Below are 14,847 nucleotides of genomic sequence, written 5' to 3' on the forward strand. Positions count from 1 at the left end.
TGGGTTGAGGAGTGGGTGAGTGTCGGGGAGAGAGGGGATGTAGGGGGTTTGGGGAGAGGTGTGAGGGGTGAGGGTTTGTAGGGGAGAGGGTTTGTAGGGGAGAGGGTTTGTAGGGGAGAGGGTTTGTAGGGGAGAGGGTTTGTAGGGGAGAGGGTTTGTAGGGGAGAGGGTTTGTAGGGGAGAGGGTTTGTAGGGGAGAGGTTTGTAGTGGGTTTGTAGGGGGGAGAGGGGTTTGTAGGGGAGAGGGTTTGTAGGGAGAGGGGTTTGTAGGGGAGAGGGTTTGTAGGGGAGAGGGTTTGTAGGGGAGAGGGTTTGTAGGGGAGAGGGTTTGTAGGGGAGAGGGTTTGTAGGGGAGAGGGTTTGTAGGGGAGAGGGTTTGTAGGGGAGAGGGTTTGTAGGGGAGAGGGTTTGTAGGGGAGAGGGTTTGTAGGGGAGAGGGTTTGTAGGGGAGAGGGTTTGTAGGGGAGAGGGTTTGTAGGGGAGAGGGGGTGTGGTGGGGAGGGGGGGTCGGGTGTGGGGGAGGAGGGGCTCAGAGGGGAGAGGGTGTGGGGGAGGAGTGGCTCAGAGGGGAGAGGGTTGTGGGGGGGGTACCGCAGAGGGGGATGTGGGGGTGGACCGCAGAGGGGGATGTGGGGGGGGGGACCGCAGAGGGGGTGGGGGGGGACCGCAGAGGGGGATGTGGGGGGGGGACCGCAGAGGGGGATGTAGGGGGGGGGTGCAGAGGGGGATGTGGGGGGGGGATGCAGAGGGGGATGTGGGGGGGGATGCAGAGGGGGATGCGGGGGGGGATGCAGAGGGGGATGTGGGGGGGGATGCAGAGGGGGATGTGGGGGGGGGATGCAGAGGGGGATGTGGGGGTTGGTGGGGGGTGGGGGTGAGGAGGAGGGAGTGGGGGAGGAGGGGGTGGGGGGAGGGGGGGTGGGGGGAGGGGGGGTGGGGGGAGGGGGGGTGGGGGGAGGGGGGGTGGGGGAGGAGGAGGGTGGGGGAGGAGGAGGGTGGGGGGAGGAGGGGGGTTGTGTGATGTGGGGGGGAGGAGGGGGTGGGGAGAGGAGGAGGGGGTGAGGAGAGGAGGAGGGGGTGGGGAGAGGAGGAGGGGGTGGGGAGAGGAGGAGGGGGTGGTGGGAGGAGGGGGTGGGGGGATGGGGAGGAGGGGGTGGGTGGGGGGTGGAGGGGGTGGGGGGGAGGGGGTAGGGGGGAGGATGCGGTGGAGGGGGTGGGGGGGAGGGGGTAGGGGGGAGGATGCGGTGGGGGGAGGAGGGGATGGGTGGGGGGGTGGAGGGTGGTGGGGGGGGAGGAGGGAGTGGGGGAGGAGGAGGTGGGAGGAGGAGGGGTGGGGGGAGGAGGGGGTGGGGGGATGTTGGGGAGGAGGGGGTGGGGGGGATGTTGGGGAGGGGGTGGAGGGGGGGGGTGGTGGGGGGGAGGGGGAGGGGGGGAAGGGGTGTGGGGGGGAGGGGGGTGGGGGGAGGGGGGTGGGGGGCAGGAGGGGGGTGGGTGGGGGGTGGAGGGGGTAGGGGGGAGGAGGGGGGTGGGGGGGTGGGTGGGGGGTGGAGGGGGTGGGGAGGAGGGGGTGGGGGGGCAGGAGGGGGGTGGGTGGGGGGTGGGGGGGAGGGGGTGGGGGGGAGGAGGGGGGAGGGGATGGGTGGGGGGGTGGGGGGGAGGAGGGAGTGGGGGGGGAGGAGGTGGGGGGGAGGAGGTGGGGGGGAGGAGGTGGGGGGGAGGAGGTGGGGGGGAGGAGGTGGGGGGGAGGAGGGGTGGGGGGAGGAGGAGGGTGGGGGAGGAGGGGGTGGGGGGAGGAGGAGGGGGGTGGGGGGGAGGGGAGGGAGGGAGGGAGGGGTGGGGGAGGAGGGGGTGGGGTGGATGTTGGGGAGGGGGTGGGGGAGGGGGGTGGGGGGAGGAGGGGGTGGGGAGGAGGGGGGGTGGGGGGGAAGAGGGGGGGTGGGGGGGAGGAAGGGGGTGGGGGGGAGGAGGGGGTGGGGGAGGAGGGGGTGGGGGGGAGTAGGGGAGGTGGGGTGGGGAGGGGAGGTGGAGAGAGGAGTGGGTGTGTGTCGGTGAGAGAGGGGATGTAGGGAGTTTGGGGGAGAGGTGTGAGGGGAGAGGGTTTGTAGGGGAGTGGGTTTGTAGGGGAGAGGGGGTGTGGTGGGGAGGGGTGTCAGGTGTGGGGGAGGAGGGGCTCAGAGGGGATAGGGTGTGGGGGAGGAGTGGCTCAGAGGGGAGAGGGTTGTGGGGGGGAGAGGGGGTCCGGGGTGGAAAAAGGAAGGGGGGTTGGGGAGTGGGAGAGGACAGGTGGGGCCGGGTTGAGGGAGGGGAGTAGTCGGGGTGTCGTTGGGTGTGGGGAAGAGGGGAGGTGTGGGTCTGGGTGATGGGGAGGTGTGGCGTTTGGGTGGTGGTGGTGTGAAGGTGTGGGTCTGGGATGGGGAGTGTTGGAGTTGGTGAGGGTGGGGAAGTGTGGGGCTGGGTGGAGGGCCAGAAGTTGGGGGAGATGATGTGGGGCAACCGTCCAACCTGCCTGATTAAGAGTTGCAACGAGAGCTACATCTGAAGCATCACTTTGCACCTGTAAAGGTGCATTCTCTTCCACCGCATGCAAGGTAGCCTTCACAATGTGGCTTCTGATGTAGTCAAAACCAATTTGAGCTTCAGCTCTCAGTGAGAAGGAAGGGGTTTTTAAGAGGGGATGAACCTTGTTTGTGTATTGAGGTACCTACTGGGCATAATACGAGAAGAAGCCTAGGCATCTCCTCAAAGCTTTCGTAGTCCTCGGAATTGGGAGTTCTAACAAGGGGCGCATCCTGTCGTGGTCGGAGCCAATGACGTCATTCTCCACCACATAGCCCAAGATGGCCAGATGTTTAGCCCTGAATACATGTTTACTGGTGGTGTAAATGAGGTTCCGGGCCTCAGCTGCATGGAGGAAATTCTGGAGGTTGGTGTAAAGGCCCTCCAGAGAGTGGCCACAAATGGTAATGTTGATGAGGTAGGGGAAGGTAGCTTTCAACTTAAATTCATCCACCATTCAGTCCATTTGCCTCTGGAAGATTGTGATATCAAACAGAACCCTCTGGAACTGATAGAGACTCCCGTTAGCCTCAAAAGTGATATAGGGATGGTCCTTGGAACAGATTGGCAACTGGTGGTAAGCAGCTTAAAGGTTTTTTTTTGGTAATTCTTTATTTATCGCACTATGAACCATATCAACCAATATATTTTTTGTCCCCCCATCCTTCCCTTCCCTCTTCCCCCCCCCCCTCCAAAAACAGTAAATATTGGACATATAAAATACAATCAAGCAATATCTTTATCCAAAAGGAATACAAACAAAAATGACATATCATCTACTTATTCACGTTAAATCTAATCGTGTTTATCTTCTTATCATTTTAGGTGGTGAAGGTCCTAGTCCTGCCCTTTTTACCATGTCCATATATAGTTCCCAGGTTTCCCCAATCATTATAACTTTGTCTTTTAAATTATATCTGAATTTTTTTTCCCCAATGGGATACACTTAAACTTGGTTACATATTCCATTAACTTTTATAGTCATTCTTTTCCACCTCTTCACCACCTCCATCCCTTTTTTTTCATTACTGTTTTATAAGTTTTCATTTTTAATCTCAATATATGACAACACATTTAAGACATGAAATACCCCAAACCCCCCCCCCACCCCCACCCCGGGAACACTATTTTCCTATACTTATAACAAAGCTCTCTTTTTTTCCCTTCTCTTATCTATCTTTAAATCTTTATATATACATTATCTTTACTTTATATTTTTGTATATTTTCTTGCTGGTATTCCTTCTTGTCACTCCTCCTCCTCTTTTCTCCTGTCCTGCAAATGTTCAGCAAATTCTTGGGCTTTCTTTGGGTCCGAGAACAGACTATTCCGTTCTCCAGGAATGAATACTTTGAGTACCGCTGGATGTCTTAATATAGTTATACCCTTTCTTCCATAAGATTGTTTTCGCTGTGTTGAATTCCTTCTTCTTTAAAAATTCAAAGCTTATGTCCGGGTAAAAAAAATTTATTGTCCCTTATATTCCAATGGCTGATTGTCATCTCTAACCTTCTTTCTTGCCTGCTCCAGTATGTTTTCTCTTGTCTTATATCTTAGAAATTTTACCACTATGGATCTCGGGTTTTGATGTGGTGGATGGTTCGGTACTGGCGCTCTATGGGGCCTTTCGACTTCTATTTCTTCATGTGAGTCTGTTATTCCCAGCACCTTCGGGATCCATCCTTTTATAAATTCCTTCATATCTGACCCTACTTTGCCTTCTTTCAGGACCACTATTTTTACATTGTTTCGCTTACTGTAGTTTTCCAATATGTCAATTTTTCGTGACAATAAATCTTGTCTCTTTAATTTTTTTTTCGCTCTCTTCCATCTTCCCTCTTAAATCATTTATCTCCATTTCTACATCAGCTTCTCGTTCCTCCACATTTTCTCTTTTCCCTATTTCAGTCATGACCAACTCTAAGCTTTGCATTCTGTCTTCAGCTCTTTTCATTTTTCTTTTGATTGAACTAAATTCTGATAGCCATTCTTTTAATGACCTCATTTGTTCTTCAAAAAGGTCTTATCTAAACTTTGTTCTATTTTACCTTCTTTCCTTTGAAATTCTTGGTCTTCTTCCTCCTCTTCTTCTGTGTCTGTATCTATGTCTGTGCCATCTTCTTCTCTTCTCTGTATCTTCATCCTTCTCTGGTGAGCAGTTTTTGTATCCTTGCTGGACCTCCAGCTGGTGTGTCTCCTGTTGTTTGGCCCCCCCTGCTGCAGGCCGACCCGCTGCCGGGCCCCCCGTTGCTGGTCATTTTCTTCCTGCCCTTCATTCTCTTTCTCACTATTCTTCTTTATTTCCCCCAGCCGAACGCCTCAATACTGGGCGTCTCTCAGCTGGCCGCTCCACAGCTGGCCTCTCCTCAGCTGAGTCCCCCTCCCGTCAGCGTTGACCTTTTCTTTTACATGCGTACTGCGCATGTGCAACTCTTCTTGGCTCTGAGAGCCATTTTTGAAGTTCGCCGGTTGGGAGGACACCGCTCCTCTGGGGACTCACCAACACCGGAGATCGGCCACTCCTCTCCACAGTGGCTCTCTGCTCTGACGTGCAGGTAAGGCCTTCTTCTTTCTTCTCCAGTGATTTTCCTTCTTCCCTTTTCTCTGTTATTCTTACTATTTCTCTTTTGGGTGCCATCTTCTGTCTTTTCTCTGTAACTTTATTTTTCTCTTTCTGTATTTTATGTTTATTGAGCTCTGTTTTTTCACACTTCTCTGGAGAGGGCTGTTTCCACCCGACCAGCCACTACTCCATCACGTGACTTCTCCACAGCTTAAAGGTTAATGGCCAGATAAACCTTATACTGTGCAATTTTGTTCACCGTATCTGAAATACGAGGGAGGGGGTATACGTCCAAGAGTGTAAAGCGATTAATAGTTTGGTTAAAGTCAATTGCTAACCTGGACTTTTCTTCCCCCTTTACCACAACCACATGGGCTCTCCATGGGCTGGTACTGTGCTCAATAATGTTCTCATCAAACATTCGCTGCGCCTCAGCCTTGACGAATGCCCGGTCCTCTGCTCTGCAGCACCTGCTTATGTCTGCAATCAGCGCTCAGATTTGGGAACAGAGGAGGTGGATCTATATTCAATGTGGAGAGACAACAAGTGGCATCAGTTTTGGGACCTTCCATTCCGAACCATAATAGGAGGGAGAGGACCAGAATACCCCAGGGTCACGTTTTTAAAGTGACACAAGAAAACAAGACCCAACAAAGCCGGGGCACATAAATTTTTAAATACATACATCCTGAACTGACAGAATTTTCCCCTCCTGCAAGGATAAATGAACCATACAATGTTCTTGAAGGTTTACAGACTGCGTACGGGACACTAACAAAATATGATCATTAGAAGGATACACTTTAAGATTAAGTTTTTGTACTGTCTCTTTGTCGATGAAGCTCTGAGTCGAGCCAGAATCAATTAAACACTTCAGTTTATGTCTGTTAACCACCACCTTGATGGTGGAATTGTTCAGTTGCTGGGGTATCTCCTGGTCCAACACCATTGCTGCCAGGACTCCAGTGATGCAGTCGCTCCCCCCTTGCAGATTGGCAGGCAGGGACGATGGTGGGGACCATGAGGCGCGCCAAGATGGCCGTCCTCCTTCTTATCACCGATTTTTGAAAATCGGCAAGATGCTGGAGACCACTTGGTGTAGCAATATGGCCACACCCCCTTCTTGTCTGATGAGAATGGCGCCAGTTTCAAAATGTGGCAAGATGGCCTCTGGGGTTTCCCATGTAGCTGCTCTCTCCGCGTGGCCCTGAAGGAAGGCCATGGCATGCAACACTGGCATCAGAAGGTCATGGGTTTGGGTTTTGGACCCGCCTCCGTCAGCCCGTCAGGAGTCAAGCAGGGTTTGGATTTCTCAGCGCTCCCCCTTGCCCTGCAGACCTTCACCCAGTGCCCCTTCTTATCACAACCGGAGCAGATGGAGTCTTTTACAGGACATCAAGTTCTAGGGTGCTGCTGCCAACTATAGAAGCATCTGTAAGTGCCAGAGGCCGCTGCCATCAGGGCCGATGCCAAATGCGGAGTCGCTCCAGGAACCAGATCAACATGGAGGGTGGCTTCCCAAGTTATCAGCTCTCAGTTGGGCCATCTTCAATGACTTAGCCAGCCGCATGTTGTCAGACAGCACGGCACTGCCTTGCTTTAGCAACCACTGCCTTATGTACTTGGACCACATGTCACCAACAAGAGCGTCCCAGATCTGCTCATCTTCCCACTCTCAGGCCGTGCCATTCTCATACCCGCAGATCCTCGTGAGTGCTCGTAGGATGAGGACAAAATCTTCAATGGACTCACCAGGCCGCTGGTGCCTCACAAGGATGACATTTTGGGGCCTTGTAGCAAGCCTTCAGCCTTTCAATGGCCAACTCGTAAGTTGTACAGTCCCTGACAATCGGGAATCCTTTAGGTCTGACGTGTGAGAGGAACACTGACCTCTTGAGCTTATCTGTGGAGTAGACCATTTGTGTGGCCATCAGGTACATTTGGATGCACTCCAGCCAGTTCGTGAACTCTTCTGGGGACAGAGGGTTGATTAGGAGCATCTCTGGTTTCAACAGAGCTTCCATCCTCTTCACTGAATAAAATTGTAGTGCGACTGAGAGCACTCAAGACCAGAGAGAGTACAGCACGCTTTGATTCAGTAAGAATAACACACAAGAGTCTTTGGACTGAACTGGGGTTTTGGTGGGGATCCAGGGTTTATAATCGGGATTTGCGGGGGTGGAGTCGGGGGAGGAGCCAGTCCTCAGAACATCACACTTTGAAACTGCCTAAGTGATTGTAAGCTCACTTTCTTGAAACAGATGAATTCATTAAAGACTGCATGGTGTGCGGCATCCTAGACAATAATTTGCACAAGACTCTGTTTCAAGACAGTGAGCTTATGCTCACTTAGGCAGTTTCAAAGTGTCTAGCCCACGAAACTACTACGAATAATAGCAAACAGCTAATGAGTCTTCAACCAGGTTGCGCATATTAAACCTGTGCCTCTCTGTGGTCACATTAATCTGGGGGCTACGCATGTCTCTGAACTTGTGCTTAAGGCACTCAGGGTCCTCCCTGGACCTGGCAGGTTGAATCACGTGATCCCTTTTGCGAACCTCCCATTCGATAGCCTCTGGGCTGGCCAAATTCAGCAAAATATATGCTTTTATACCTGAGCTCCTTCCCTGGGCCAGAGAAGATCCCAGTGTGTCCCTCTTCACCTTCTTTGGACCATACCAGATCCCAATGTGGCACTTCACACCTTCCCTAGAATGGACCAGATCCCAGTGTGTCCCTCTGCACCTTCCCTGGGCTGGAGCAGATCCCAGTGTTTCATTGCACCTTCTGTTGGATGGACCAGATCTCAATATGTCCCTCTGCACCTTACCTGGGCCAGACCAGATCCCAGTATGTCTATCTGCACCTTCCCTAGGATGGACCAGATCCCAGTGGCTCCCACTGCCCCATCCCTGGGTAGGGCCAGATCCTGGTGGGTCCCTCTGCCCCTTCCCCGGGCCGGACCAGACCAGATCCCGGTGGGTCCCTCTGCTCGGGAGGGGCCAGATCCTCATTCTCCAGGCGGTGGGGGGTAGAAAGGCTCAGCGGGTCGGGCAGCGACAGCGGTGGCCGAGCCCGATGGGGGGGGGGATTCGCGGTCCGAGAGATCCCCGTGGCTGCCAGGCGACTGGCGCTGCTGAAATCCAGGGGCTTGGCCTGTACATCAGTTGCCATGGTGATGTCGGACGCCTCTGACACTGCACATCCGGTCAGGTGAAATGAGCCTTGTGCTTCCGGTCCGTTGCGCTTCGGTACCCGGCTCCACCGACAGTCCCAGTCCCTCGCCATGGTTGAGGTGGGCAATAAGTTCTGCGACATCCAGCGCTACCTGTCGGATGGCTGCTTCCCCTCGACCTTTTGTCCGGCCAAGAAGAAGAACCTGAAGCGGTATGCGCAGAAGTTCCTGCTGGAAGGTGCGTGGGGCCTGGCCTCTGCGCTGTTCCATCAACCTTCCCCCCCCCCCCCCCCCTCCCTGCCCCCGACGTATGGTATCAGGCCACTTGCATCGGACAGGGCAGAGCCGGCGTGGGTTTACCGAAAGGAAAGCTCTGGCTACTCGGTTAAGGTTCCTTAACGTCCAAAGGACGTGGGAACAGAAGCAAGCCGCTGATCCAGCTTTCCTCGGCCTCGGTTCCTTCATAACCTTCGGGTCTCCTATTGTGTAGACATCTATCGGCCTAGGCCTTCCAAACAGCCGAGGGAGCAGCCCAGGCTCTCTGTCTAACAGCCCCTTAAGGGAACCTTCCTCATCTCAGTTTGCTTTATTCTGAGCCCGTGGCCTCCTGCCTTGGATTCTCCCTTGAGATGAATCCAGCACTCGGAATTTTATTACATTTCAGTAGAGTTGCCAGGTAAACAAGAAAATCGGAAGGTGCTGGGGCCAGGGAGAGTGCATGACTGGCAGAGCATCTCCAGCAGTGTTGTGGACTGCAGTAAGATTGCTAATCAGTTATAGAAACTTGGATGAGTAAAATCCCAACCTGTTCAACAGTATTCCGATAAACGTCTTCGCTACACCAGTGAATCTTCTGAGGAAAATGGGGAAACCAAAATTATTCTCAGCTCCAACAATGGTATCACTGATGTCCTGCATATTTGCAGTAAGATGTACCAACTTTCCAATATCTTTGAAAACCTGGCTAAAACCTCCAGCCTTTGATGCTATTTTTCCCTTTGTTTCCATTTAAATGTCTATTCTTTTTCAATTGTACACAATGCCATTTTCTGGTTTTGCTCATTCACCTAAGCTGTCAACAAAACACACTAGTCTGCAGACACTGGGACTGTAGTAAAAGCACAGAAGTGCTGGAGGAACTCAGCAGGTCACTTAGTGTCCATAAGAAGTAAAGATATATTGCTGACGTTTTGGACCTGAGCTCTTCTTCAAGGTATAAGAAAAAGCAAGGAGGTATCTGAATAATAGAAGTTGCAGACAAAGTATGTTAATTGGATCTGGAGAAGAGGCCAGCAGAGAGGAAAGGTAAGAATTGATTGGCGAGGGGGGGATATTTGGTTCTGTGAGGAAAGGAGACAGAGGCCAAAGGGAAGAGAGAAATGAATGAGAGGAAATGAGATGTGGAAAAATGGAGGGGGTTTAACGGAATCTGGGGAAGTTGATGTTAATGCCTAACGGTTGGAAGGTGCCCGAAAGGATATGAGGTATCACATCTATCTCTATTGTCCTCATTACTTGTCTTCTACATGTTTTATTTTGTGTCATCCTGCACATTTTCACTGATTCAATGTATATTGTATTAGTTGCAGTTCTAGCACTGATCCCCGTGTATGGTCACAGATTGCCAACTTGAAAAGAGCCCTTTAAGCCTACTTGTGGCCACCTGCCCATGCCGTATATACTTGTGTAAAAGTTTGAGTTTTAAAGATAATTTTTAAAATATTAAATTTAGTGGGTTGGCTATTATATATATGCTACTTTTGAACGCGATATGTACTGCCCTGTTTGAAGTATCGGGAATTCCGATGGGCAGGCAGCCGGCCGGGACCCGGTTGGGGCGTCGTGAGCTCCAGTGGGCAGATGGCCTGGGCCTAGGTGATAGGTCAGAGGGCCAATATAGAGGTGCCAACCTTGACACGAGTATATACAGTGTATTACCTCCAGCACCATTGACTCTTACCTTGTGACTTGTCTTAGCTAAATGCCATCTGGAAGTCTAAAAAATTCTACTGGCTCCCACTGCATTCTGTTTGGTCTTCCTAAATATTTGTCAGATTCTATTTTCCTTTTGTGATGCCATGCTGACTATTTGATAAAAGTACAAATGCAATGCCAGATAAACTCAGCAGGTGCACTGCTCTTTATGTCGCAAGAATAAAGACACATAATCAACATTTCAGGCTTGAGCTCTTCCTTGGTGTTTTACTTCTGACTGTGTGATGATCAGGATTTTTCAAATGTAGTTAATTGATTCCTGCAGTTTTTCCAGATGCGCTCCCTCCATCCCTGTTTGAATAGGGATGTCACATTGCAATGTTCCAATACTTTGATGCTTCTGCAGTCTCATGATTACAATAATGCACTCATGTGCTCATCAGTTTTAGGAACCAGGATGCAAAGCATGAAGTCTGGGGAACTTTATCAGATTCAAGATTCCTTTATTGTCTTGCATTGTATGTACTATCAATACTGTGCAATATTCTCTTCCTTGCTCTCTGCCAAGAGTAGTGGTGGAAGCAGATAGAAATACAGAAAAAAAAACAGTATTAGGCACCTATGGGGATTGGTAGATGCCGGATAGTGAATTTGCCGGTTGTTTGAGATTTGTGTGTTGCATAATTGATGTACTGACTGCAGGGTGTCGCCAATTTTAAACTTTTGTATTTTCTACCTATTTATTTTCTGCAAATTTTTTTGCCGGTTGCTTGAATTCCAGATAATGGGGATTTTAAACAATAGTAGTGTTTAAAGGGCTTCGAGACAGACACAGGGATGTGATGGAGGGACATCTATCTGGGGCAGGGATGTGATGGAGGGACATCTATCTGGGGCAGGGATGTGATGGAGGGACATCTATCTGGGGCAGGGATGTGATGGAGGGACATCTATCTGGGGCAGGGATGTGATGGAGGAACATCTATCTGGGGCAGGGATGTGATGGAGGCACATCTATCTGGGGCAGGGATGTGATGGAAGGACATCTATCTGGGGCAGGGAGTAGAATTTTAGTTTGATGTGGACATCACAGGCCTTTCCTCATTTCGTTTGTAATTTGCCTTTTTTTAAAAATGTTAAATATCTCAAGCAGAACAAACAATTCTATCATTCTGTGGTTACCACTTCCTCTGGAATCTTTTATACTGAAGTCATTCATTGAACCTGCCCCATTTCCCATTACCAGATTCATGATTTGTTTCTGGGCAGTATGTTATGAAGCCATTGTGAATGCATTACTGTCTTTTCAATCTACATATTGCCTTTATATGCCCCAGAGTAACTAGGCACTTTTAAGCTGCAGCACCTAGGTAGCCCTCCTGGGACCCAGGTATGATTACTGGAGCAAAGGTTCTTCCAGCACCTTTTAAGCTGCAGGGGGATCGACCCATTAAATCACCAACCCATATAACCATATAACCACTTACAGCACAGAACAGGCCAGTTCGGCCCTACTAGTCCATGCCGTAACAAATCCCCACCCTCCTAGTCCCACTGACCAGCACCCAGTCAATACCCCTCCAGTCCTCTCCTATCCAGGTAACTATCCAGTCTTTCCTTAAATGTAACCAATGATCCTGCCTCGACCACATCTGTCGGAAGCTCATTCCACATCCCTACCACCCTTTGCGTAAAGAAATTTCCCCTCATGTTCCCCTTATAATTTTCCCTCTTCAATCTTAAACCATGCCCTCTAGTTTGAATCTCCCCCACTCTTAATTGAAAAAGCCTATCCACGTTTACTCTGTCCCTTTTAAAATCTTAAACACCTCTATCAAGTCCCCTCTCAATCTTCTACGCTCCAGAGAAAAAAGCCCCAGTCTGCACAACCTTTCCCTGCAACTCAAACCTTGAAATCCTGTCAACATTCTCGTGAACCTTCTCTGCACTCTCTCTATTTTATTTATATCTTTCCTATAATTTGGTGTCCAAAACTGTACACAGTACTCAAAATTTGGCCTCACCAATGCCTTGTACAATTTCATCATAACCTCCCTACTCTTGAATTCAATACTCCGATTTATGAAGGCCAACATTCCAAATGCCTTCTTCACCACACCATCTACTTGAGTATCAGCCTTGTGGGTACTATTTATCACAACTCCTAAATATCTTTGTTGCTCTGCACATCTCAATAGCCTACCATTTAATGCACATGACCTATTTAGATTTGCCTTTCCAAAATGTAACACCTCACACTTATCTGTATTAAATTCCATCAGCCATTTCTCAGCCCACACCTCCAGCCTTCCTAAATCACCTTTTAATCTAAGGTAATCTTCCTCACTGTCTACAACACCACCAATCTTTGTATCATCCGCAAACTTGCTTATCCAATTCTCCACCCCTACTTCCAGATCGTTAAGATATATATAACAAACAATAGTGGACCCAGGACCGATCCCTGAGGAACTCCACTAGTCACCGGCCTCCAATTGGACAAACAATTTTCTACCACTACTCTCTGACACCTTCCATCCAACCATTGCTGAATCCATTTCACTACCTAATGCCTCCACCATTTTTCCTAACCTCCTGTGGGGAACTTTGTCAAAAACTTTACTAAAGTCTAAATAGACAACATCCACAGCTTTCCCTTCATCAACCTTTTTTGTAACCCTCTCGAAAAACTCAATGAGGTTTGTCAAGCATGATCTACCCCTGACAAAACCATGCTGATTCCTCCCTAGCAATCCCTGTACCTCCAAATAATTGTAAATACCATACCTCAACACTTTCCATCAACTTGCCCACCACAGACATCAGACTCAGAGGCCTATAATTCCCAGGTTTACATTTAGACCCTTTCTTAAACAGCGGAACCACATGCGCCACCCTCCAATCCTTTGGCACTACCCCCGTGGCCAGTGACATCCTAAATATCTCTGTTAATGGCCCCACTATCTGTCCACTAGCCTCCCTGAGTGTCATTGGGAATATTTTCTCCGGTCCCGGAGATTTATCCACCTTTATCTTTTTCAACACAGCCATCACTACCTTCTCGGTTATCCTTATATGCTTCATTACCTACCCACTATTTTTCTTTACCTCAACTGGTTCAATATTTTTTTCCCTAGTGAATACCAAGGCAAAGAAATCATTCAAAATTTCCCCCATTTCCTCTGAATTCTCACTCAGCCTACCCTCACTATCTACAAGGGGTCCAATTTTATCCCTCACTAATCTTTTACTTTTAATGTACTTATAGAAACCCTTTGGATTTATTTTTACTCTGTCTGCCAAAGCCGCTTCATGCCTTTTATTGGCATTTCTAATTTCTTTCTTAAGATTCCTTCTACACTCCTTGTAGTCCTCCTTCAAATTGTCAGCTCTCTGTTCTTTATACCTCTTGTACACCTCCCTTTTTCTCCTAACCAAATTTCCAATATTCCTTGAAAACCAAGCCTCCCTATGACTTCCAGCCTTTCCTTTGATCCTCACTGGGACATATCTACTCTGTACCCTCAAAATCTCTTTTTTGAATATCCTCCATTTTTCATTTACACCCTCAGCTGAAAATATCCTGTCCCACTCAATACTCCCCAAATCCCTTCTTATTCCTTCGAAATCTGCTCTTCTCCAATCCAGAACCTCAACTTTAGGCCCCTCCTTGCTCTTCCCTAAAACTTCCTTAAAACTAACAGAATTATGATCACTAGACCCAATTGGATCTCCAACATTAATGTCTGATACCTGACCTAGCTCATTCCCTAACAGGAGATCCAGTATTACTGTCCCGAGTCGGTTCTTCTGCTAATTGATTCAAAAAACAATCTTGAACACATTTAATGAACTCTAGCCCATCCAGCCCTCTAACTGTATGGGTATCCCAATCAATGTGAGGGAAGTTAAAATCTCCCATGATCACTACCTTATGATTCTCACACATATACGTTATCTCTCTACACATTTGTTCCTCTAGTTTTCTTGACCCATTTGGAGGTCTGTAATACACCCCTCTTAGCACCCTCATGTCTCCTTCACCCCTCAATTCCACCCAAACAGCCTCACTGGACGATCCCTCCAGACCATCTTGCTACCTCACGGCAGTAATGTCCTCCTTAACAAGCAGAGCAACTCCTCCCCTTTTTTTTACCCCCTGATCTATCATCTAAAACAAATGTATCCTGGAACGTTAAGTTGCCAATCCTGCCCCTCTTGTAGCCAGGTCTCACTAATTGCCACAATATAGTCACCCCAAATATCTGTCCATGCTCTAAGCTCATCTACCTTGTTCACTATGCTTCTTGCATTAAAATGTATGCATTTCAGAGAATGACCCTCACATACAATCTTTTTTCTACCTTCTTCCCTAATCTCCATCCTACCTTTGTTATCGTTTTTATTCTTATCTAGGTGGCTATGCTCCCTTGACACTGCTCTCACACTCTGTTCCCCACCCCCCTGCCAAACTAGTTTAAACCTTCCCCCACAGCTCTAGCAAATCTGCTTGCCAGCACATTGGTCCTCCTCCAGTTCAAGTGGAGTCCGTCCCTTTTGTACAGGTCCGACCTTCCCCAGAAGAGATCCCAATGATCCAGAAATCTTATCCCTTGCC

The 14,847-nt window shown here is 49.5% G+C and overlaps 1 protein-coding gene across 4 annotated transcripts in view; it reads left to right on the plus strand.

The window, feature by feature from the left end:
• The window catches only part of LOC138761426 (gypsy retrotransposon integrase-like protein 1), a 48,137-nt gene that overhangs the window by 1,504 nt on the left and 31,786 nt on the right, over nt 1-14,847 (plus strand). Inside the window, exon 1 of one of the 4 annotated variants that reach the window (XM_069933544.1) lies at nt 8,314-8,532. The exons of 2 other annotated variants lie outside the window; for them this stretch is intronic. In XM_069933544.1, coding sequence (XP_069789645.1) covers nt 8,406-8,532 — 127 coding nt within the window. In that variant the 5' untranslated portion in view covers nt 8,314-8,405. Of the gene's footprint in view, nt 1-8,313; nt 8,533-14,847 lie in introns of those variants that run through there. One more of the 4 variants, XM_069933545.1, reaches the window with a different exon arrangement.

Source organism: Narcine bancroftii, chromosome 4 (genome assembly GCF_036971445.1).
Source record: "Narcine bancroftii isolate sNarBan1 chromosome 4, sNarBan1.hap1, whole genome shotgun sequence".
NCBI classification, from domain to species: Eukaryota; Metazoa; Chordata; class Chondrichthyes; order Torpediniformes; family Narcinidae; genus Narcine; species Narcine bancroftii.